This window comes from Mustelus asterias, unplaced genomic scaffold, assembly GCF_964213995.1.
Source record: "Mustelus asterias unplaced genomic scaffold, sMusAst1.hap1.1 HAP1_SCAFFOLD_428, whole genome shotgun sequence".
Classification (NCBI taxonomy): Eukaryota; Metazoa; Chordata; class Chondrichthyes; order Carcharhiniformes; family Triakidae; genus Mustelus; species Mustelus asterias.
Genome location: NW_027590383.1, coordinates 311539 through 330422, shown reverse-complemented (window position 1 = coordinate 330422; position 18884 = coordinate 311539). Strand labels below are relative to the sequence as shown.

At 44.9% G+C, this 18884-nt stretch overlaps 1 protein-coding gene across 1 annotated transcript in view; it reads right to left on the bottom strand.

Moving 5' to 3' along the window:
* The window catches only part of LOC144486683 (serine protease inhibitor Kazal-type 1-like), a 232933-nt gene that overhangs the window by 27779 nt on the left and 186270 nt on the right, over positions 1–18884 (bottom strand). Inside the window, exon 2 of the mRNA XM_078204693.1 lies at positions 12751–12776. Coding sequence (XP_078060819.1) covers positions 12751–12776 — 26 coding nt within the window. The remainder of the gene's footprint in view (positions 1–12750; positions 12777–18884) is intronic.

Below are 18884 nucleotides of genomic sequence, written 5' to 3'. Positions count from 1 at the left end.
CCTCATTGACACTTCCAGTCTTAAGCGATTGCTGATCAGATGATATAAGGCACCAACTGAATGTGTTGACTCCAGTTCTTATTAAACTCAAAATGATAATAAATAAATACGAGAGTGAGAAGCAAAGTCTTAAGAGGAACTTACCCACTGTCGAGAATAAGAGCAGCGAAAGAAGAGCAAAAGCTGAGGATAGTTTCATTCTCGTGCAGTGGAAGCGTTGGGTCAGTAACTGTGCAGTCACCCACTTGTACTAACACTTGTCTCAGAGAATGGAGCTGGTTTATATATAAAGGGAGGGCTGTTCACTGACTCACTGAGCAATGTGAAATGTACAGCTTTATGTTTACACAAAATGACTGTGTGTTTCTGAGCAGAAATGAGTCACTGATACAGGTAAACATCAAATTTACAAGGACACAATCGGTAGAGGGTCACACAGAGTGTTTACCCTTTCACTGGAGTAAAGGGTGAACTGTTTATCTCATCTCATCCCGCTCCCCTCCAAAGCTGAAAGAAACAAAATAACGACAGTCGGAAATGCCCATGTTTATAAAGTTTTGATGAAGCACTTACATCTCCCTCTGATTTGTCTTTATAAATATTGAAGCTAAAACGTTCACCATGATGCAGAGGGTCTTATCCAAAATTATGCCAAATCCAGAAGTCCCTCCCCCAAACCTAATCCACTCCTACCGCTGCGGGTTGGGGAAAGGGTGGGGTTCTCACACTTTAGACATGTGTGTTCATGTTCATGGGGACAGCAGCAACAAATAAAACTGCAGCTGCCTTCTGTCAGATGATATTTTTATTAACAGGAAGAGTCCCACGAGCAATGCACCCCTGCCCGGGGTTTTGTGGAAGTGTGAGTGACGTCAATGGGAATTCCCATTGACAGCAACAGGACCAGAGAATCCCACCGCCAGCAAACAATGCACCATCTCCTGCCGGCAGGAAACACGCAACTGGGAAGCCGGAGAATCTCATCCAGGCAGAGTATAGGTGGGAATGTGGGCATTTAAGATGGTGATGAGGTGCAGCAAGCGTGGGGCTTGGATGGGAGCTGGAGTGTGAGGAGCTTAGCAGCTACTGGGGGGAATATGGCGATTGTGGGAGGGGAACTGGTGCCTGCTGATGGCAGAGGCCAAGGTGGCTGAGCGAGTGAAAGGGTTGGAGGTGCAAGGGATGTGCAAAATGTCCCAGTGGGAGACTGGAGGTGGTTGACTTACTCTGGCTGAGTGAAGAAGATCATTCATCTTCTTCCAGCACTGCTACCCCATCCTCTTCTGGAGTGCGCTTGCACTGACCAGGGCTGCCACTGTATCCCAGGCGGGGGTGGTGACCCTGCTGGAAGGCTGTGTCCTGGAGCAGGAGTAGAGTGTGTCCCGCCTCTGCTCCACTCCATCCAGCATCCTGGTGAGGGCCCCCTTCGAAAAGCACAGTGTGGGTTTCTTGGCTGCCATTCCCTGCAGTCACCGTGGAACAAGTGCTGGAGAGCCGTTTATATGGAGCTCCCCATTGCGTGCAGCAGTTCAGTTGTTGCAGGGTGGGAGAGTCAGAGGGAACACACCGCTGGAACAGTATGAAACTTGTGAGCATGGAAATTTTCACAAATGAGGCTTAAGATTCGATCAAAACACGTCATTGCCATGGGCGGGAAACACTCCAATTTTCACACTGGAACAAACACGCTGCCATTTTTTTGGTGAGATTTTGCCCAGAGTGATTGGATTACGTGTAGAATGGTAGTGCTCTGAATAATGACTGTTGACAATATCCATGTCTGACATATCATGAATTAATAGTGTGGTTGTGGTTATGAGAGACCATGTTGCCGGATGGTTGCCGATGGTGGCACAGTACTCAGTGAGGATTTGGACAATGTGTCCCCACATGCATCAAGACTTGAACAATGCCCTTTTTAAATAAAAATAGTAACAGCCCCTCCACGCAACCTCCCCACCACTGAACTACCCCCTCCCACACAACAGAACTGCCCCACCCCAAACATAGAACTGCCCCCTCCTTATCACAGAACTACCCCCACCCCACCACAGAACTGCCCCTCCCATCACAGAACTGCCCCTCCCATCACAGAACTGCCCCTCCCATCACAGAACTTCCCCCTCCCCACAACAGAACTGTCCCCACCCCATCACAGTCCTGTCCCTTCCCCACCACAGAACTGCCCCCTCCCCAACCACAGAACTGCCCCCTCCCCAACCACAGAACTGCCCCCTCCCCCACCACAGAACTGCCTCCTCCCCATCCACAGAACTCCCCATACCCCGCAGACACAAACCCCCCATTCACCCTCTCCATGTAACATCCCCCCTCTCCACCATGGAATGCATCCCCTACTCTCCCTCCCTCCATTCAGCCTGCACGTTTTGAACCCTGTCTGCTGATTTTGACTATCCAGTTGCCATGGATGGAGGTTCTAAAAATATCTCAAACCAGCGCTGATGCCCCCAGAAGAACAGATAAATATTCTATCTACTGCTTTAAACCACCTCAAGTCTGAAAGCAGTGGGGTGAAAGCAACAAACCAGCAAGTTCAGTCTGAAGCCAAATCAAAGTCACCAACCTTCAAGAGTTGTACATCACTTTAATTTTACTGGACCCTAAGTTACATAATTCATCCTCCCCTCTCTGTAATCTATTCGCTTGTGTGAACTTTGAATTTGTGTAAGTATATGTGAAAGGCAGAGCATATCCTTTGCTTAGACTGGGTTAAGTACAATTAAAAATCTCTTTTAAAAAAAAACTCAAGATAACCTGTCTATGTTTTTATGGACATAGCCCATAAAGAGTTAATCTCTCAGTATTGGCAAGTGCGTCCATTATTAAAAAACTGTTGTGGTCAAATGAGGAAAAGGAAGAGAGGGGAGCTATCCAACCCCTCCTCACCTGACTGTAACAAACTACTTTCTGAACCTGCTCTGTTATTTCAACAGTTTATACAAATATATTCCACATTCTTATTCTCCCTTTATGTTTTATTGCCGCGCCTCATTCTTTCTATCAATATGTATCACTTCACATTAGATTTCATCTGCCATCTGTCCACCCGTTCAACCAGCCTATATCCTCTTGAAGGTCATCACTATTTCCTCACAGTTCACAATGCTACCAAGTTTTGTGACATCCACAAATTTTGAAATTGTCCCCTACACACCCAAGTCAAGATCGAGAAGAGCATTTAGGATGCAACAGGCTCACATCTCTGTCTCTTACTATATCCAATCCAGATAGTGAGTGTGGTAGGAAACAACAGAGTTTGAACACATTGAGCACAAATGAAACCATTTGAAAATAGCATTCAAATAAATTCTCAGATTAGCATCTGTTGAAGTCCTCGCCAAAGAGAGTTAAGCAAAGCAAAATGAATGGCTTTGAAAGAAATGAGAAGGAAGAACAAGAGAGGCTTAAAGACCCAGAAGAGATAAATCTCTCGGGGTAAACAACATTTATCTTAGTAAGCTGAGAGTCTTTAGTCGGGAGCTTTGTGAGGCTTTGATACTCAAATCCGGGAGTCATTAGACTCTGGAAGATGCCAATAGACTGAAACCAGGCTAATGTGGTTTTCTTATTTTGAAAGTGGTGATGTAAGCAATACAGACCCAATTGCCCCTTCTATAACTTGGGTTATTGCAAGAATTGATGAATTCCCCAGACCTCAGAAAAAAATAGGATTTAGCTTTATAAGTCTTCTTGTTTTGTTGAGTTTATGATTACATTCTTTTACCAGTTCTGCTCCTTTAAAGAAACAGTGGGGCACATTTAAGATTGGGGTTTTGGTGGTACTGGGGCAACCCATCGTATCCTATTTAATTGTTAAGAGTTTTACCTCAATTCCATGCACATGATTGGAATTAATTATCAAAATCGACAACTGGTTAGTTAACAGCTGTCCGTATGAATTCAGGAGGAGAAATCCTGCTGATTTCCCTACATCAGCAGGGCGGCACGGTAGCACAGTGGTTAGCACTGCTGCTTCACAGCTCCAGGGATCTGGGTTCGATTCCTGGCTTGGGTCACTGTCTGTGTGGAGTTTGCACATTCTCCTCGTGTTTGCGTGGGTTTCCTCCGGGTGCTCCGGTTTCCTCCCACAGTCCAAAGATGTGCGGGTTAGGTTGATTGGCCATGCTAAAAATTGCCCTTAGTGTCCTGAGATGCGTAGGTTGGAGAAATTGGGTGGGGGGATGTGGGAGTGGGGCCTGGGTGGGATTGTGGTCGGTGCAGACTCAATGGGCCGAATGGCCTCTTTCTGTGCTGTAGGGTTTCTATGATTCTATGATCTCATAAAGTGCCATCTTAACATCTCAACTATGCTATATAAGTTTAGTTATTAATGCCACAAGTGGGCTTACATTAACACAGCAATGAAGTTACTGTGAAAATCCCCTAGTCGTCACACTCTGGCGCCTGTTCGGGTACACTGAGGGAGAATTTAGCATGGCCAGTGCACCTAACCACTACATCTTTCGGAATGTGGGAGGAAACCGGAGCACCCAGAGGAAATCCACACACACACCAGGAGAACATGCAGTCTCTGCACTGACAGTGACCCAAGCCATGAATTGAACCCAGGTCACTGGCGCTGTGAGGCAGCAGTGCTAACCACTGTGCCACCCTGTGCCACTGGACCTCCCTGTGCCACCATGCTGCATAAGTGTTATGCAATGATGTACCTGGATTGTTGAAAAGCATTTGGGGAAGTTCCACATGAAATGCTAATAGTTAAACCCGGTGTTGTGGTGATTCAAGATAATTTGTTAGAGTAGGTAAGGAATTGGCTGAAGAGTAGAAATGAATGATAACTTGTTGAAGGAGTTATGTTGGGATGGAGTGAAGTACTCAGCGGAATTGTCAAGGTTCAATGTTGGGATCACTTCCGTTGCCAGCTTACATCATTGAGTTGGATTCAGAAACTCAATGCAAATTAGTGACATTTGGAAATGATACCAATCTTGGAGGAAAAAGACAACAGTTCAACATCTCTTCCAAAACATGGCTCCTCTGACAATGTACTCTTAACAGGACTGCCAACCTAGAACCATAGACAAGTTATGGTGTAGAACGAGGCCATTCAGCCCAACCTGTCTGCGCCAGCCAAAAAAGAGAAAAAGAAACTAGCCACTCATTGAATCCCATTTTCCAGCATCTGCTGAGATTATGTCCTCAGCTCTCTGGTGTGGGGCTTATAGCCACAATTTCCTAACCCAACTACAAAAAAGCCACCAATGAACCAAGTTGACACTTCAGAAAGTAAATCGAGAATATTACACCAAGGAGTGAGAGGAGACCAGAGAGGCATAGCTATGTAGTAAAATCAAAATGTAACAACCATACAAAGATCACACCAGAATAGAGCAGCTTAAGAATTGGGGGGGGGGTGGGGGGGGGGGGGGGATTAGCTCAGTTGGCTGGATGGCTGGTTAGTGATGCAGAGTGAGACCAACACCATGGGCTTGATTCCCATGCCGGCTGAGGTTATACATAAAGGCTTGCTTTCTCAACGCTGTTCCTTGCCTGAGGTGCAGTGATCCTCAGGTTGAATCACCACCAGTCAGCTCTCCCCCTCTAAGAGGAGAGCGGCATATAGTCATCTGGGGCAGTGGTGACTTTACCTTTAATTTAAGAATCAATTAAATTCTGAAATGGGATATGGGAAGTTGGGTGGGTGAAGATCACCTTCCTCACCAGTAAATGTCTTTGATCTTGAGAGACATTAAGGATATGTTCAAATTGCTTAGTTTAAAAATGCCTCTTCAATGGGATTTTCTTTGCTCCTGGTAAATGCCGTCTCAAAATTGAAATTGTAATATCATCAATATAGCAGAGTTCTTTAATGACACTGTTTATTTCATTGTTTATCAATTTTATCACCAATGGTGACTACATTTTATCACCATTGGTGACTACACAAGGGGTCCTTGTGCATGAGATGCAAAAGCCCAGTCTGCAGGTACAACAGGTGATCAAGAAGGCAAATGGGATGTTGGCCTATATCGCGAGGGGGATAGAATATAAAAGCAGGGATGTCTTGATGCACCTGTACAGGGCATTGGTGAGGCCGCAGCTGGAATACTGTGTGCAGTATTGGTCCCCTTATATGAGGAAGGATATATTGGCATTGGAGGGAGTGCAGAGAAGGTTCACCAGGTTGATACCGGAGATGAGGGGTTTGGATTGTGAGGAGAGGCTGAGGAGATTGGGTTTGTACTCGTTGGAGTTTAGAAGGATGAGGGGGGATCTTATGGAGACTTATAAGATAATGCGGGGGCTGGATAGGGTGGAGGCGGAGAGATTCTTTCCACTTAGTAAGGAAGTTAAAACTAGAGGACACAGCCTCAAAATAAAGGGGGGTCGGTTTAAGACAGAGTTGAGGAGGAACTTCTTCTCCCAGAGGGTGGTGAATCTCTGGAATTCTCTGCCCACTGAGGTGGTGGAGGCTACCTCGCTGAATATGTTTAAAGCGCGGATGGATGGATTCCTGATCGGTAAGGGAATTAAGGGTTATGGGGATCAGGCGGGTAAGTGGTACTGATCCACGTCAGATCAGCCATGATCTTATTGAATGGCGGGGCAGGCTCGAGGGGCCAGATGGCCTACTCCTGCTCCTATTTCTTATGTTCTTATGTTCTTATTAAAATGGATTAATTAATTGCACACAAAAGGCTGAATGATTCTTAAAGAACAAAGTCAATCTGAATCGCAGGAATCCTGGTTTGATGAAAGCCTTCATTTGCCTTTATTGTTACTCCCGCATTCTCTGTTCTGTTGGATCCGGATATTCATCCCGGTTTCCCTGGAATAGCAGCAGAGCATCAGCAAAGTCACAGTCTAGAATGAAGGGAGTTATTGCCAGTGTACAATGTTGTTGAATCTACCTGTAGTACAGCCTTGCTGCTAGGTTGTAGGACACTCCTGCAGCTCTCACTTATTTTACTGTGCTCTAATGGCCACCAAACGCAGTGGGGGTTATTTTAACCTTTATTACTGGGACAGATAAAGGGTTGTATGTACAGGATGCTACTTTACATCCTGCCCAATTTCCTTCATTTTTCATGCCATCCTATGTTGGTGGTGCGAGGTGAGGTACATTGTGAGGAGGCTCATGTCAAGCAGAAACATCAGCATGGACCTGTAGACATGAAGGGCCTTTTCTGTGCTGTAGGTAATGTGTAAAACTGTGTATACAGCCAGTTGTAAAGAATCACTGAAGGAGGGGATCCATCACCACAACCTTCTCCGGGGAAGATGGAACGGGCTATAAATGTAGCCCCGCCCACATCCCAAGAACAGTTTTTTAATGGGGTGTTTGGGGGAACTTGTATATTATTTGATTGTTGAGTTTGCTGACATAACAGCAAGGACAACACATCTAAAATAACCCATTGGTTATGAAAAACCTTCTTATATTGAAGTTAGAAGTGCCATGTAAATGCAAATTCTTAACTTTCCTCAACAAAGGACTACTTTACATTAAAACAGCTTCTTGCTCATTTCCCCACCAGATTTAAATGATTCCCTCTCCTCTATACTGTCAACACACCTTCCTAAATAAAAATATTCTTCATTCCTCTGTCTCTGTAAAAGATGATGTGGAAATGCCGGCGTTGGACTGGGGTAAACACAGTAAGGAGTCTAACAACACCAGGTGAAAGTCCAACAGGTTTATTTGGTAGCAAACGCCACTAGCTTTCGGAGCGCTGCTCCTTCGTCAGATGGAGTGAAAATCTGCAGATTTCCACTCCATCTGACGAAGGAGCAGCGCTCCGAAAGCTAGTGGCATTTGCTACCAAATAAACCTGTTGGACTTTAACCTGGTGTTGTTAGACTCCTTACTGTAAAATACCACAGGAATGGATAACCTGGCATGTGGGGTGACTTAATTCTCCCCAGTAAGAATGAACTGGGACAATGTCCTTTACAATGGATTGAAGAGCGGGTAAGCTGGGCCTATGGGTTCAGTCATATCCTCCAGAGTGGTGGATACAACATTGTATATTAACATGAACATTCCATAAACAATAAACCAAACAACACAACATCGTGAAAGAAACAATAAAGGAAATGTCCCTAAATCCTCAGTGCTAGCCAACCATGTGACACGCCAGTACATTTAGCTCTCTGACACAGCTAATCTCAACAAAATAAAATGACACACTCATGAATAACATGAAACCAATGTGACAAGAGAAATTTATTTTTGAAAAACATCTTTGAGCCTCTCAGATCTTGTGTTAATGACAATGGTATCGGGCAGGTAAGTTGTGATGACCAAGAGGTTCTTTAGCTGAGTGTAGATGCAGCACTGTCAACTGGTGACAGGTTTAACCAACAAAAAGCTTTAAATTAAATTGCACATGTTTTCTGTGCATGCCGCCAGAAATTTGAATTTTAACTGGAAAATTATGGGAAATGGAAAACGAGGGTTGTGCAGTTACAGTTACAGCATGATGAACAGCATGCTATTGACAAAATCCTGGCTCCCGTCACCAACTCAACTCCCTAGTTATTCCATTTGCCTCTCTGACTATTGGATATTGCACCAAACTACTCACAACTCATCTTTTTTGACCCCAAAATGAGCTTCGAATGCCATTTCAGCTGCATCACCAAGAACCTCTAAATCCCCCTCCTTATTATCACCCATCTACTCTGCCCAAGTCAACCTATTGCTGAAACCTCACTCATAATTTTGTTACTTCCAGACTTCACTATTCCAATGGCTGCTCTAATCTGCCATCCTCTGAAAATTTGAGCACCTTCAATGCTCTGTTGCCCATTTCCCAAATCGCACTATCCCATTCATTCATCAACCCTCTGTTCATTGACCTGTACTAGCTCCACAACCAGCCTAAAATGTACAATTTCCACCCTTGTTTTCAACTTCTTGCACGGCCTCCCGACTCCCTGGGCTGAATTTTTAGGAAGATGGGGGGATCAATCCCCACCAGCTGGAGATCCAGTGGGGATCCAACAGGCCCGCTGCCATTTTATGCTCGAATGAGCATTGGTTGGCACCTTGTGGAGTTGTTGGCCAACAGCTCTCCAAGGCCCTTCCAGCAGCTGGAAGAGGCACTGCTGTGATGTGCCTGGTGTTAAGTGTTAGGACATGGAGGCGAGGTAGGTGGTAGACATCCAGCGAGAGTAGGGTAGGGGAAATTTGAAGTATCTGGGGATAGGCCAGTGGACAGGGTGGGTGGGGAGGGTTGGAAGGAGGTCCTTGATCTCAGCAGGAAGTTTCCTTGCCTATGCTTGACCTGATGCCATCCAGAGTCAATGTTGAGGACTCCCAGAGCAACTTCCTCTTGACTGTGTACCACTGTGCCACCACCTGTGCTGGACCAACCTACCCATGGGACAAAGAATATCCAGGGATGGATCGGGAACATTTCCTGTAAGGGATAATTCTGAGTATGGCAATGTCAGACTGTTGCTTGACTAATCTGTGGGGTAGCTCTCCCAATTTTGATAAGTCCCAGATATCAGTAAGAAGGGCTTTGCAAAGTCAACAGAACTGAGTTTGCTCTTATTATCTCAGCTCCCTAGTTCAAAGTAGTTTGATCTGTCTGGTTTCAATCCTTATTGACTCTCTAGTGGTTTGATATAAGTAACTGGCTTACCAGGCCATTTCAGAGGGCAGTTAAGAGTCAATCATGTTGCTGTAGGTCTGGAGTAACGTGTAGGCGACGCTAGGCCAGGCAGAGATGGCAGATTTCCTTTCCTAAAGTGTTTTTACAAAAACAATGGTTTCATGAACATCATTAGACTTCTAATTCCAGATTTTTTTTAATTGATTGAATTCAATTTCAATTTAGCCCCAGTGGGATTTGAATCCAGGTCCCCTGAACATTACTCTGGGTTTTTGGATTACTCTCTCAATGAGAATACCACTACATCACCAACTCCCTAAGAGTCCCCAAGTGTAATATATCCAGCATCATGGCAATGTTGCAATTTCTGTAGAGACCAATAACTTTTAAAAAGATATTTGAATTTCCAGTGACTGACTGAAGCACAATGAGATTCCAACACAAAAATCAACATTGACTAAACATTATATTTTAGGCATATGTACTCTGAATTACAGAAAAGTTTCCTCATGTGACAATCTCACTCCATTGCTCCACTGTACTCTGTTCTTTAAGTGCACACTGCATTCTCTCGGAACTTGTCCACAGCTATTTTTCACTCCTAATAGCTATCTTCTCTTCTTTCCCTTTCCCAGCAAGGGAACTTCGAATCCCAGAACTGACTTTCATTGTGAAGGTTACACTGGGGATTCCTGATCTCTAACCCAAGTGATGCGCAATTAATTCACTCGGGAGGCTGGATCGTACCCGGGAAATAAAGGCTTTTATTAGCAACAAGAATAGAGCATACTGCTTAACAATACAATCCCAGACTAAAGGGTCACTAGGAAGTGCAGTGACCTTTATACTCCTATAGGAAGGTGGAGCCAACCGGAGTGTACCACAGAACAATACCAACAGGTAGAACACCCCAACCCTAACCCCAACAGTAACAAGAGTAACATATGTACAAGTACCCATTGTGGTAACCATCTATGGTTCACCACACCAAGATAACTGGATCTCTCAAACTCCACTTAATCCTCTCAAACCCAATCTCTTCAATCTGAGCACCAGCTTCCACCAGCATTCTTTGTGATGAAAATTAGCCTCAGCATTTTCTCTGCTTTGTGTGGCTTCACTGGCTGCCTGCATTTTCCTGTTCTCTCTCTCAGATTCTTGCACTTTGACTTCTGTCTGTGATGTTCAGTGAGACTTTAGGAAACCCTAATACTACAATGGATTTCTTCCCTTCTCAAATCCATCTCCATGATAATGTATATCACATGACCCTTGTATCCAATTAGAAATGGTGATTAGCTATTCTCTAGACCCCCAACACCATTCTGTCTTGGAATTAAACAGGCAGTTTAAAGTATAACCATCTACAAAATCTGATATTCCAAACACCACCCTTTGAAACTTGAGGACTAATAGTCTTGCACCGTCAGTCTGGATTCTCCTGCTATTCTTGCGCTTTCTCAGCATCTCTTGTCCCCAAAGCAACCAAGCCACCAAGACTGGTTGTCGGGCAGAGTTCAGAGTAGGTTACATGATCATCTTTAATTAAGGAGACATTCCCAACATGTAACAATCTTCTAAACTTTGTTTTTTAACAGACACAAAAAATAAATATTTTGTCAGCTTATCCTCCAATGGGATGCCCCCATTTTACAAAATCTAAAACATTCAAGGGCATCAAGTTTCTATTTTTGCTGGAAGAGTATAAAGAATAAGGTCGTACCTTCTGGCTTCACACAAGATGCATTTGTTGCTATAAGTAATTCCATCAGTTCCACAGACTGGATCGTATTGGATGGTACATATTTCATACACCTGGCTTGATCGTCCACAGTTTGGCTGCAACATCAAATGGAACCAGTTGTGACTATTGAATACTCTGAAGCTAAATCATTCACCAATGGACAGTAAAAAGGGGTGTTCCAGTATTGATAGTGAAATGTAATTGCTCCAGAATTAGATACTGAAACATTAGCACTACAAGCTAGAGAGAGAAGCATAGGCATCACAAAATGGAGAAGGAGATAGGAGCAATCTCAAATGGAGAATGAAAATCAGAAACATACAATTGAGGATGAAACACAAATGTTCTAAAGCGGTGTGACGTTAATGTACCTTTAAGAAGGTTGTTTTAAAATCATGATCTCTGCAGCTCTCACAGCAAGAAGTTTAACAACACCAGGTTAAAGTCCAACAGGTTTATTTGGTAGCAAAAGCCACACAATTTGCTACCAAATAAACCTGTTGGACTTTAACCTGGTGTTGTTAAACTTCTTACTGTGTTTACCCCAGTCCAACGCCGGCATCTCCACATCATGGCTCTCACAGCTTCAGTGTTTCTCAGCTCACAGCCGTGGCTAATGTCATTTTGGCACTGGCTTGTCTGGAGATGTCCTTTTATTGCTACTTCAATAGCTTAAATGGGTTTGTTTATTTTAACTCTACATTGATCTTGCATTATGAAGAGGACGGTGTAGTCGTGTTTTTGGACAGCTTCTTTTTTCCTTTCGAGTGAGTGTAAGGTTTCATTTTGAGTTTGAGCTGCTGTTTAGTTGGGTTTTAGAAGGGACATTAAGCTGGAAGAAGCTGTCACTCTCTCTCTAGCTCCCTGGTTTTGGAAATTCTGCTGGTTATCTGAAAGCAAGGTTTAGCCTATCTGAAGGGAGGAATCTGCTGTTGGCGGCTTGCCGAGAGTCCCTGGTATTTTGGGAAGCTGTTCTGACTTTAAACTGTTCTGAGTCTATCCAGAGAACTGAAAACTTCATCCAAAGGACTCAATTCCAGCATCATGTGAGCATTAGTCTATGCTGTATTCAACCTGTTTGAAGGGTCTTCTTCATGGGATTGGTTTGATTGGGATAGCTCCTATATTCGTTAAGGGTTTATACATTATCGTGGTTGTTTTTGTGTTGTTTGTAATTGATGGAAGTTATTGCTAATATTTTTACCATACATGTCAACTATATTCTTAAATAAACTTTGTTGAACCTGGGTTCCTGGCGCTGTGAGGCAGATCGCTAAGCAATGTGCCACCCTGGGATCTTATTTTTTTAGATGTGTGTGCATAAAATCTAATCAGAATAAACATATATACATACTAAAACATGAATGCTTTAAATTTGAAGGTGAAATATACACTTCCTACCTCCATTCCTCTGTCAGTGTTTGCAACTGTAATGATCAAAATAGCGCGAAGAGAAATAGTTACTGCACTGGTTAATATCATCACTCATAAACACAACACATTTTCATCTTTAGCTGTATCTGAACAATAATATGATAAAATATTCCAAACAACATATTTAATCTGTCTTTCACTTTTACACTGATCGCTTGAATAAGAATTAATTTTAACCCAACATTTTGTTATTTTTTCTTGTTTACTGTCTGGCCAGGCGGCAGCTTCATCTCTTTGTTACTCTCTGAGCAACTGCTTTCATATAGAGAGAGCAGCTAGTGGATTGAATCCCCTTTTCCCCTTTATTCCCTACCTGCTCGTTTGTGCCCAGAGTTTTTCTTTTATTCATTCAAGGGAGGCGGGCGTCTCAGGGTAGGCAGCGTTTATTGCCCATCCCTAATTGTCCTTGGGAGGGTGATGGCAAGCTGCCTTCTTGAACCGCTGTAGTCCCTGTGGTGTAGGTACACCCACAATGTTAGGGAAGGAATTCCAAATTTTGACCCAGTGACAGTGAAGGAAAGATGATATATTTCCTAATCTGATTTTGATTTGATTTATTATTGTCACGTATATTAGTATGCAGTGAAAAGTATTGTTTCTTGCGCACTATACAGACAAACCAGACAGTACATGGAGAAGAAAAGGAGAGATTGCAGAATGTAGTGTTACAGTCATAGCTAGGGTGTAGAGAAAGATCAACTTAATGCGAGGTAGGTCCATTCAAAAGTCTGATGGCAGCAGGGAAGAAGCTGTTTTTGAATCAGTTGGTACGTGATTTCAGTCTTTTGTATCTTTTCCCCGATGGAAGAAGGTGGAAGAGAGTATGTCCGGGGTGCGTGGCATCCTTGATTATGCTGGTTGCTTTTCCGAGGCAGTGGGAAGTGTAGACAGTGTCAGTGGATGGGAGGCTGGTTTGAGTGATGGACTGGGCTTAATTCAAGACCCTTTGTAACTTCTTGTGGTCTTAGACAGAGCAGGAGCTATACCAAGCTGTGATATAACCAGAAAGAATGTTTTCTATGTTGCATCTGTAGAAGTTGGTGAGAGTTGTAGTGGACATGCCAAATTTCCTCACTCTCCTGAGAAAGTAAAGGCATCGGTGGGCTTTCTTAACTATAGCATCCGCATGGAGGGACCAGGACAGTTGTTGGTGAGTGGCTTGGAGGGGAACTTCCAGGTGGTGGTATTCCCAGGTATCTGCTTCTCTTGTCATTCTAGATGGTAGTGGCCGTGGGTTTGGAAGGTGCTGCTTAGGGAGCTTTGGTGAGTTCCTGCAGTGTATCTTATAGATGGTACACACTGCTGCCATTATGTATTCCTGGTAGAGGGAGTGGATGTTTGTGGATGTGGTGCTAATCAAGCAAGGCTGCTTTGTCGTGGATGGTGTCAAGCTTCTTGAGTGTTGTTAGAGCTGCACCCATCCAGGCAAGTGGAGAGTTTTCCATCACACTCCTGACTTGTGCCTTGTAGATGGTGGATAGACTTTGCGAGGTCAGGAAATGAGTTACTCGCCACAGGATTCCCAACCTCTGACCTGGTCTGGTAGCCACAGTATTTATATGGCTAGTCCCATTCAGTTTCTGGTCAGTGGCAACCCCAAATATTAAGCGTGGGAGATTCAATGATGGTAATGCCATTAAATGTCGAGAGGCGATAGTAGATTCCCTATTGTTGCAGATTGTCATTGCCTGGCACTTGTGTGGCATGAATGTTACTTACCATTTGTCAGCCCAAGTCTGAATATTGTCCATAGGTGGAATCTTACCAGAAAATGGCAAAGTGTCAGGATCTGACTGAAAACCAGTGTGTTTCTCTCCAGAGAAATAGGCAGCTTTTTCCTCCAGATCTTATGGCACTTCGTCAAAAAGGGGTGTGTGTGTGTGTGTGTGGCGGGGGGGGGGGGGGGGCGGTGTGTGTGTGTGTGTGTGTGTGTGTGTGTGTGTGTGGCGGGGTGGGGGTGGTGCGGAGGGAAGGCAACTGTTTTCACGCCATCATTTTGAGGAGCAGGGCCTCAAATGCCCCCGTCAGACCAAGAAATAACCTACTCACCCTCCCACAATGTCTCACTCCACCGCCACCCCCCCCGCCCCCCAAAACTGTCATCACCAGCATCTCCACTCTCCCCACCCCCTCATCACCAGCATCTCCACTCTCCCCACCCCCTCATCACCAGCATCTCCACTCTCCCCACCCCCCCATCACCAGCATCTCTCTTCCAACCCTTCTCCCCTTCACTGGCATAAAAATAAATGAGTCACCGTACGTGAGGCTCTCCATAGGGCCAAACCTTGACACTGCCCCCTGACATAGGTTGGCACTCCAGGCTGGTACTGTGCCACAAACCAACCTGTGCTATGGGTCAGTGGCAAGGGGCATTGCTAGGGCTACTGCCTGGCCATGTCCCTCTGCCCCGGGGGCTATACTCACCTTTGCGTCCACAGGAGGAAATGCGGGTTAAAATTGGCCTCTATATCTTGTTGCCTTTGGACATGGGTTGCTTCAGTATCTGAGGAGTCACAAATGGTACTGAACATTGTGTAATCATCAGTGAACATCTCCACTTCTATCTTATGATGGAAGAAAGGCCATTGGTGAAGAAGCTGGAGCTGGCTGTGCCTAGGACACTGTCATGAGGAACTCCTGCAGAGATGTCCTTGAGCTGAGATGATTGACCCTCAACAACCACAACCATCTTCCTATATACCAGGTATGACTCCAATCAGCAGAGAGTTTGCCCCTGATACCCATTGATTCCAGTTTTGCTAGGGCTCCTTGATGCCACACTCGGTCGAATGCTGCCTTGATGTCAAGGGCTATCACTCTCACCTCACCTCTGGAATTCAGCTCTTTTTGTTTGAATCGAAGCTGTAATGAGGTCAGGAGCTGAGCGACCCTGACAGAACCCAAACTGGACGTCACCGAGTAGGTTATTGCTGAGTAAGTGCCGCTCAGTTGCACTGTTGATGACCCCGTCCATCACTTTATTGATGATCAAGAGTAGACTGATTGGGCAGTAATTGGCGGGTTGGATTTGCCCTGTTTCTTGAGAACAGTACATACCTGGGCAATACCCACATTGCTGGGTAGACGCCAGTGTTGTAGCTGTACTGGAACAGCTTGGCTAGGAGTGCGGCAAGTTCTGGAGTCTTCAGGACTATTGCCGGAATATTGTCAGGGCTCATAGATTTTGCAATATCCAGTGCCTCCAGCCGTTTCTTGAATCACCCTACAGTGCAGAAGGAGGCCATTTGGTCCATCAAGTCCGCACCGACAACAATCCCACCCAGATCCTATTCCCATAACCCCAAGTACTTCTCCTGCTAATCCCACTGACGTTAAAGGGCAATATAGATGGCCAATCAACCTAACCTGCACATCTTTGGGCTGCGGGAGGAAACCGGAGCACCTGGAGGAAACGCACACAGATACGGGGAGAAAATGCAAACTCCACATAGACAGTTACCATCTAAGGCCAGAATTGAACCTGGGTCTCTGGCACTGTGAGACAGCAGTACTAACTATTGTGCCACCGTGCTGCCCATAATATCAGAGTTAATCAAGTTGGATGAATTCTGGCATCTGTGATGATTGGGGACACTGGAGGAGACGAGGATGGGTCATCCACACGACACTTCTAGCTGAAGTGGGGCAGCATGGTGGCACAGTGGTTAGCACTGCTGCCTCACAGCGCCAGAGACCCGGGTTCAAATCCCGGCTTGGGTCACTGTCTGTGTGGAGTCTGCACGTTCAAGGTCTGAAGGTGGATAAATCACCTGGACCAGATGGACTGCACCTCAGGATTCTAAAAGAGATAGCTGAGGAAATTATGGAGACATTGATGGTGATCTTTCAGGAATCACTGGAGGCTGGGAGGGTCCCAGAGGACTGGAAAGTAGCTAATGTAAAACCGCTGTTCAAGAAGGGAGAGAGGCAGCAGACGGAAAATTATAGGCTGGCTAGCCTGACTTCGGTCATTGCCAAGATTTTAGAGTCCATTATTAAAGATGAGATCGCAGAGTACTTGTAAGTGCATGATAAAATAGGACTGAGTCAGCACGGCTTTGTCAAGAGGAGATCATGTCTGACAAATCTGTTAGAGTTCTTTGAAGAGGTAACAAGGAAGTCAGATAAAGGAGAACCAATGGACGTGATTTATTTAGATTTCCAAAAGGCCTTTGACAAGATGCCGCACAGGAGACTGTTATATAAGTTAAGATCCCATGGTGTTAAGGGTAAGATCCTGGCATGGATAGAGGATTGGCTGACTGGCAGAAGAGAGTGGGGATAAAGGGTTTTTTTTCAGGATGGCAGCCGGTGATTAATGGTGTGCCTTGGGGTCGGTGCTGGGACCACAACTTTTCACAATATACATTAACGATTTGGAGGAAAGAACCGAAGGCACTGTTGCTAAGTTTGCAGATGATACAAAGATATGTAGAGGGACAGGTAGTATTGAGGAAACAGGGAATCTGCAGAAGGACTTGGACAGGTTAGGAGAGTGGGCAAAGAAGTGGCAGATGGAATACAATGTGGAAAAAAGTGAGGTTATGCACTTTTGAAGGAGGAATGGGGACATAGACTATTTTCTAAATGGGAAATGCTTAGGAAATCAGAAACACATAAGGACTTGGGAATCATTGTTCAAGATTCTCTTAAGGTTAACGTGCAGCTCCAGTCGGCAGTTAGGAAGGCAAATGCAATGTTAGCATACATGTCGAGAGGGCTAGAATACAAGAACAGGGATATACTTCTGAGGCTGTATAAGGCTCTGGCCAGACCCCATTTGGAGTATTGTGAGCAGTTTTGGGCCCCATATCTAAGGAAGGATGAGCTGGTCTTGGAAAGGGCCCAGAGGAGGTTCACAAGAATGATCCCTGGAATTAAGAGCTTGTTGTATGAGGAACGGTTGAGGATTCTGGGTCTGTACTCATTGGAGTTTAGAAGGATGAGGGGTGACCTTATTGAAACTTACAGGATACTGCGAAGCTGTATAGAATGAACATGGAGAGGATGTTTCCATTAGTAGGAAAAACTAGAACCAGGGGGCACAACCTCAGGCTAAAGGGATGATCCTTTAAAACAGAGATGAGGAGGAATTTCTTCAGCCAGAGAGTGGTAAATCTGTGGAACCCTTTGTCACAAAAGGCTGTGGAGGCCAGGTTATTGAGTGTCTTTAAGACAGAGAGAGATAGGTTCTTGATTAATAAAGGGATCAGGGGTTACAGGGAAAAGGCAGGAGAATGGGGATGAGAAAAATATCAGCCATGATTGAATGGAGCAGACCCGATGGACCGAGTGGCCTAATTCTGCTCCTATATCTTATGGTCTCCCCATGTCTGTGTTGGTTTCCTCTGGGTGCCCCGGTTTCCTCCCACACTCCGAAGATGTGTAGGTTGGTTTGATTGGCCATGCTAAATTGCCCCTTAGTGTCAGGGGGACTAGCAGGGTAAATATGTGCGATTATGGGGGTAGGGGCTGGGTGGGATTGTGGTCAGTGCAGACTCAATGGGCCGAATGGCCTCCTTCTGCACTGTAGAGATTCTATGATTCCATGAAGATTATAGCAAATGCTTCAACCTTATCTTTTGCACTGATGTGCTGGGCTCCTCCATTATTGAGGATAGGGATATTTGTGGAGCCTCCTCCTCCTGTGATTGGTTTAATTGTCCACCACCATTCATGACTGGATGTGGCAGGACTGCAGAGCTTAGATCTGATCCGTTGGTTGTGGAATTTATTATCTCTATCACTTGCTACTTAAGCTGTTTGGCACTCAAATAGTCATGGGTTGTATCTTCACCAGGTTGGCACCTCATTTTTAGGCAAGCCTGGTGTTCCTCCTGGAATGCACTCCTGTCCTCTCCATTGAGACTACAGGAGTGCATTCCAGGAGGAACACCAGGCATGCCTAAAAAATGAGGTGTCAACCTGGTGAAGCTACAAGCCTCTGGAATAGGACTTCAAGACTTCAAGACACACATCGAGTCATAGAGTCACACAGGTTTACAGCATGGAAACAGGCCCTTTGGCCCAACTTGTCCATGCTGCCCTTTTTTTTTAAAACCCCTAAGCTAATCCCAATTGCCCGCATTTGGCCCATA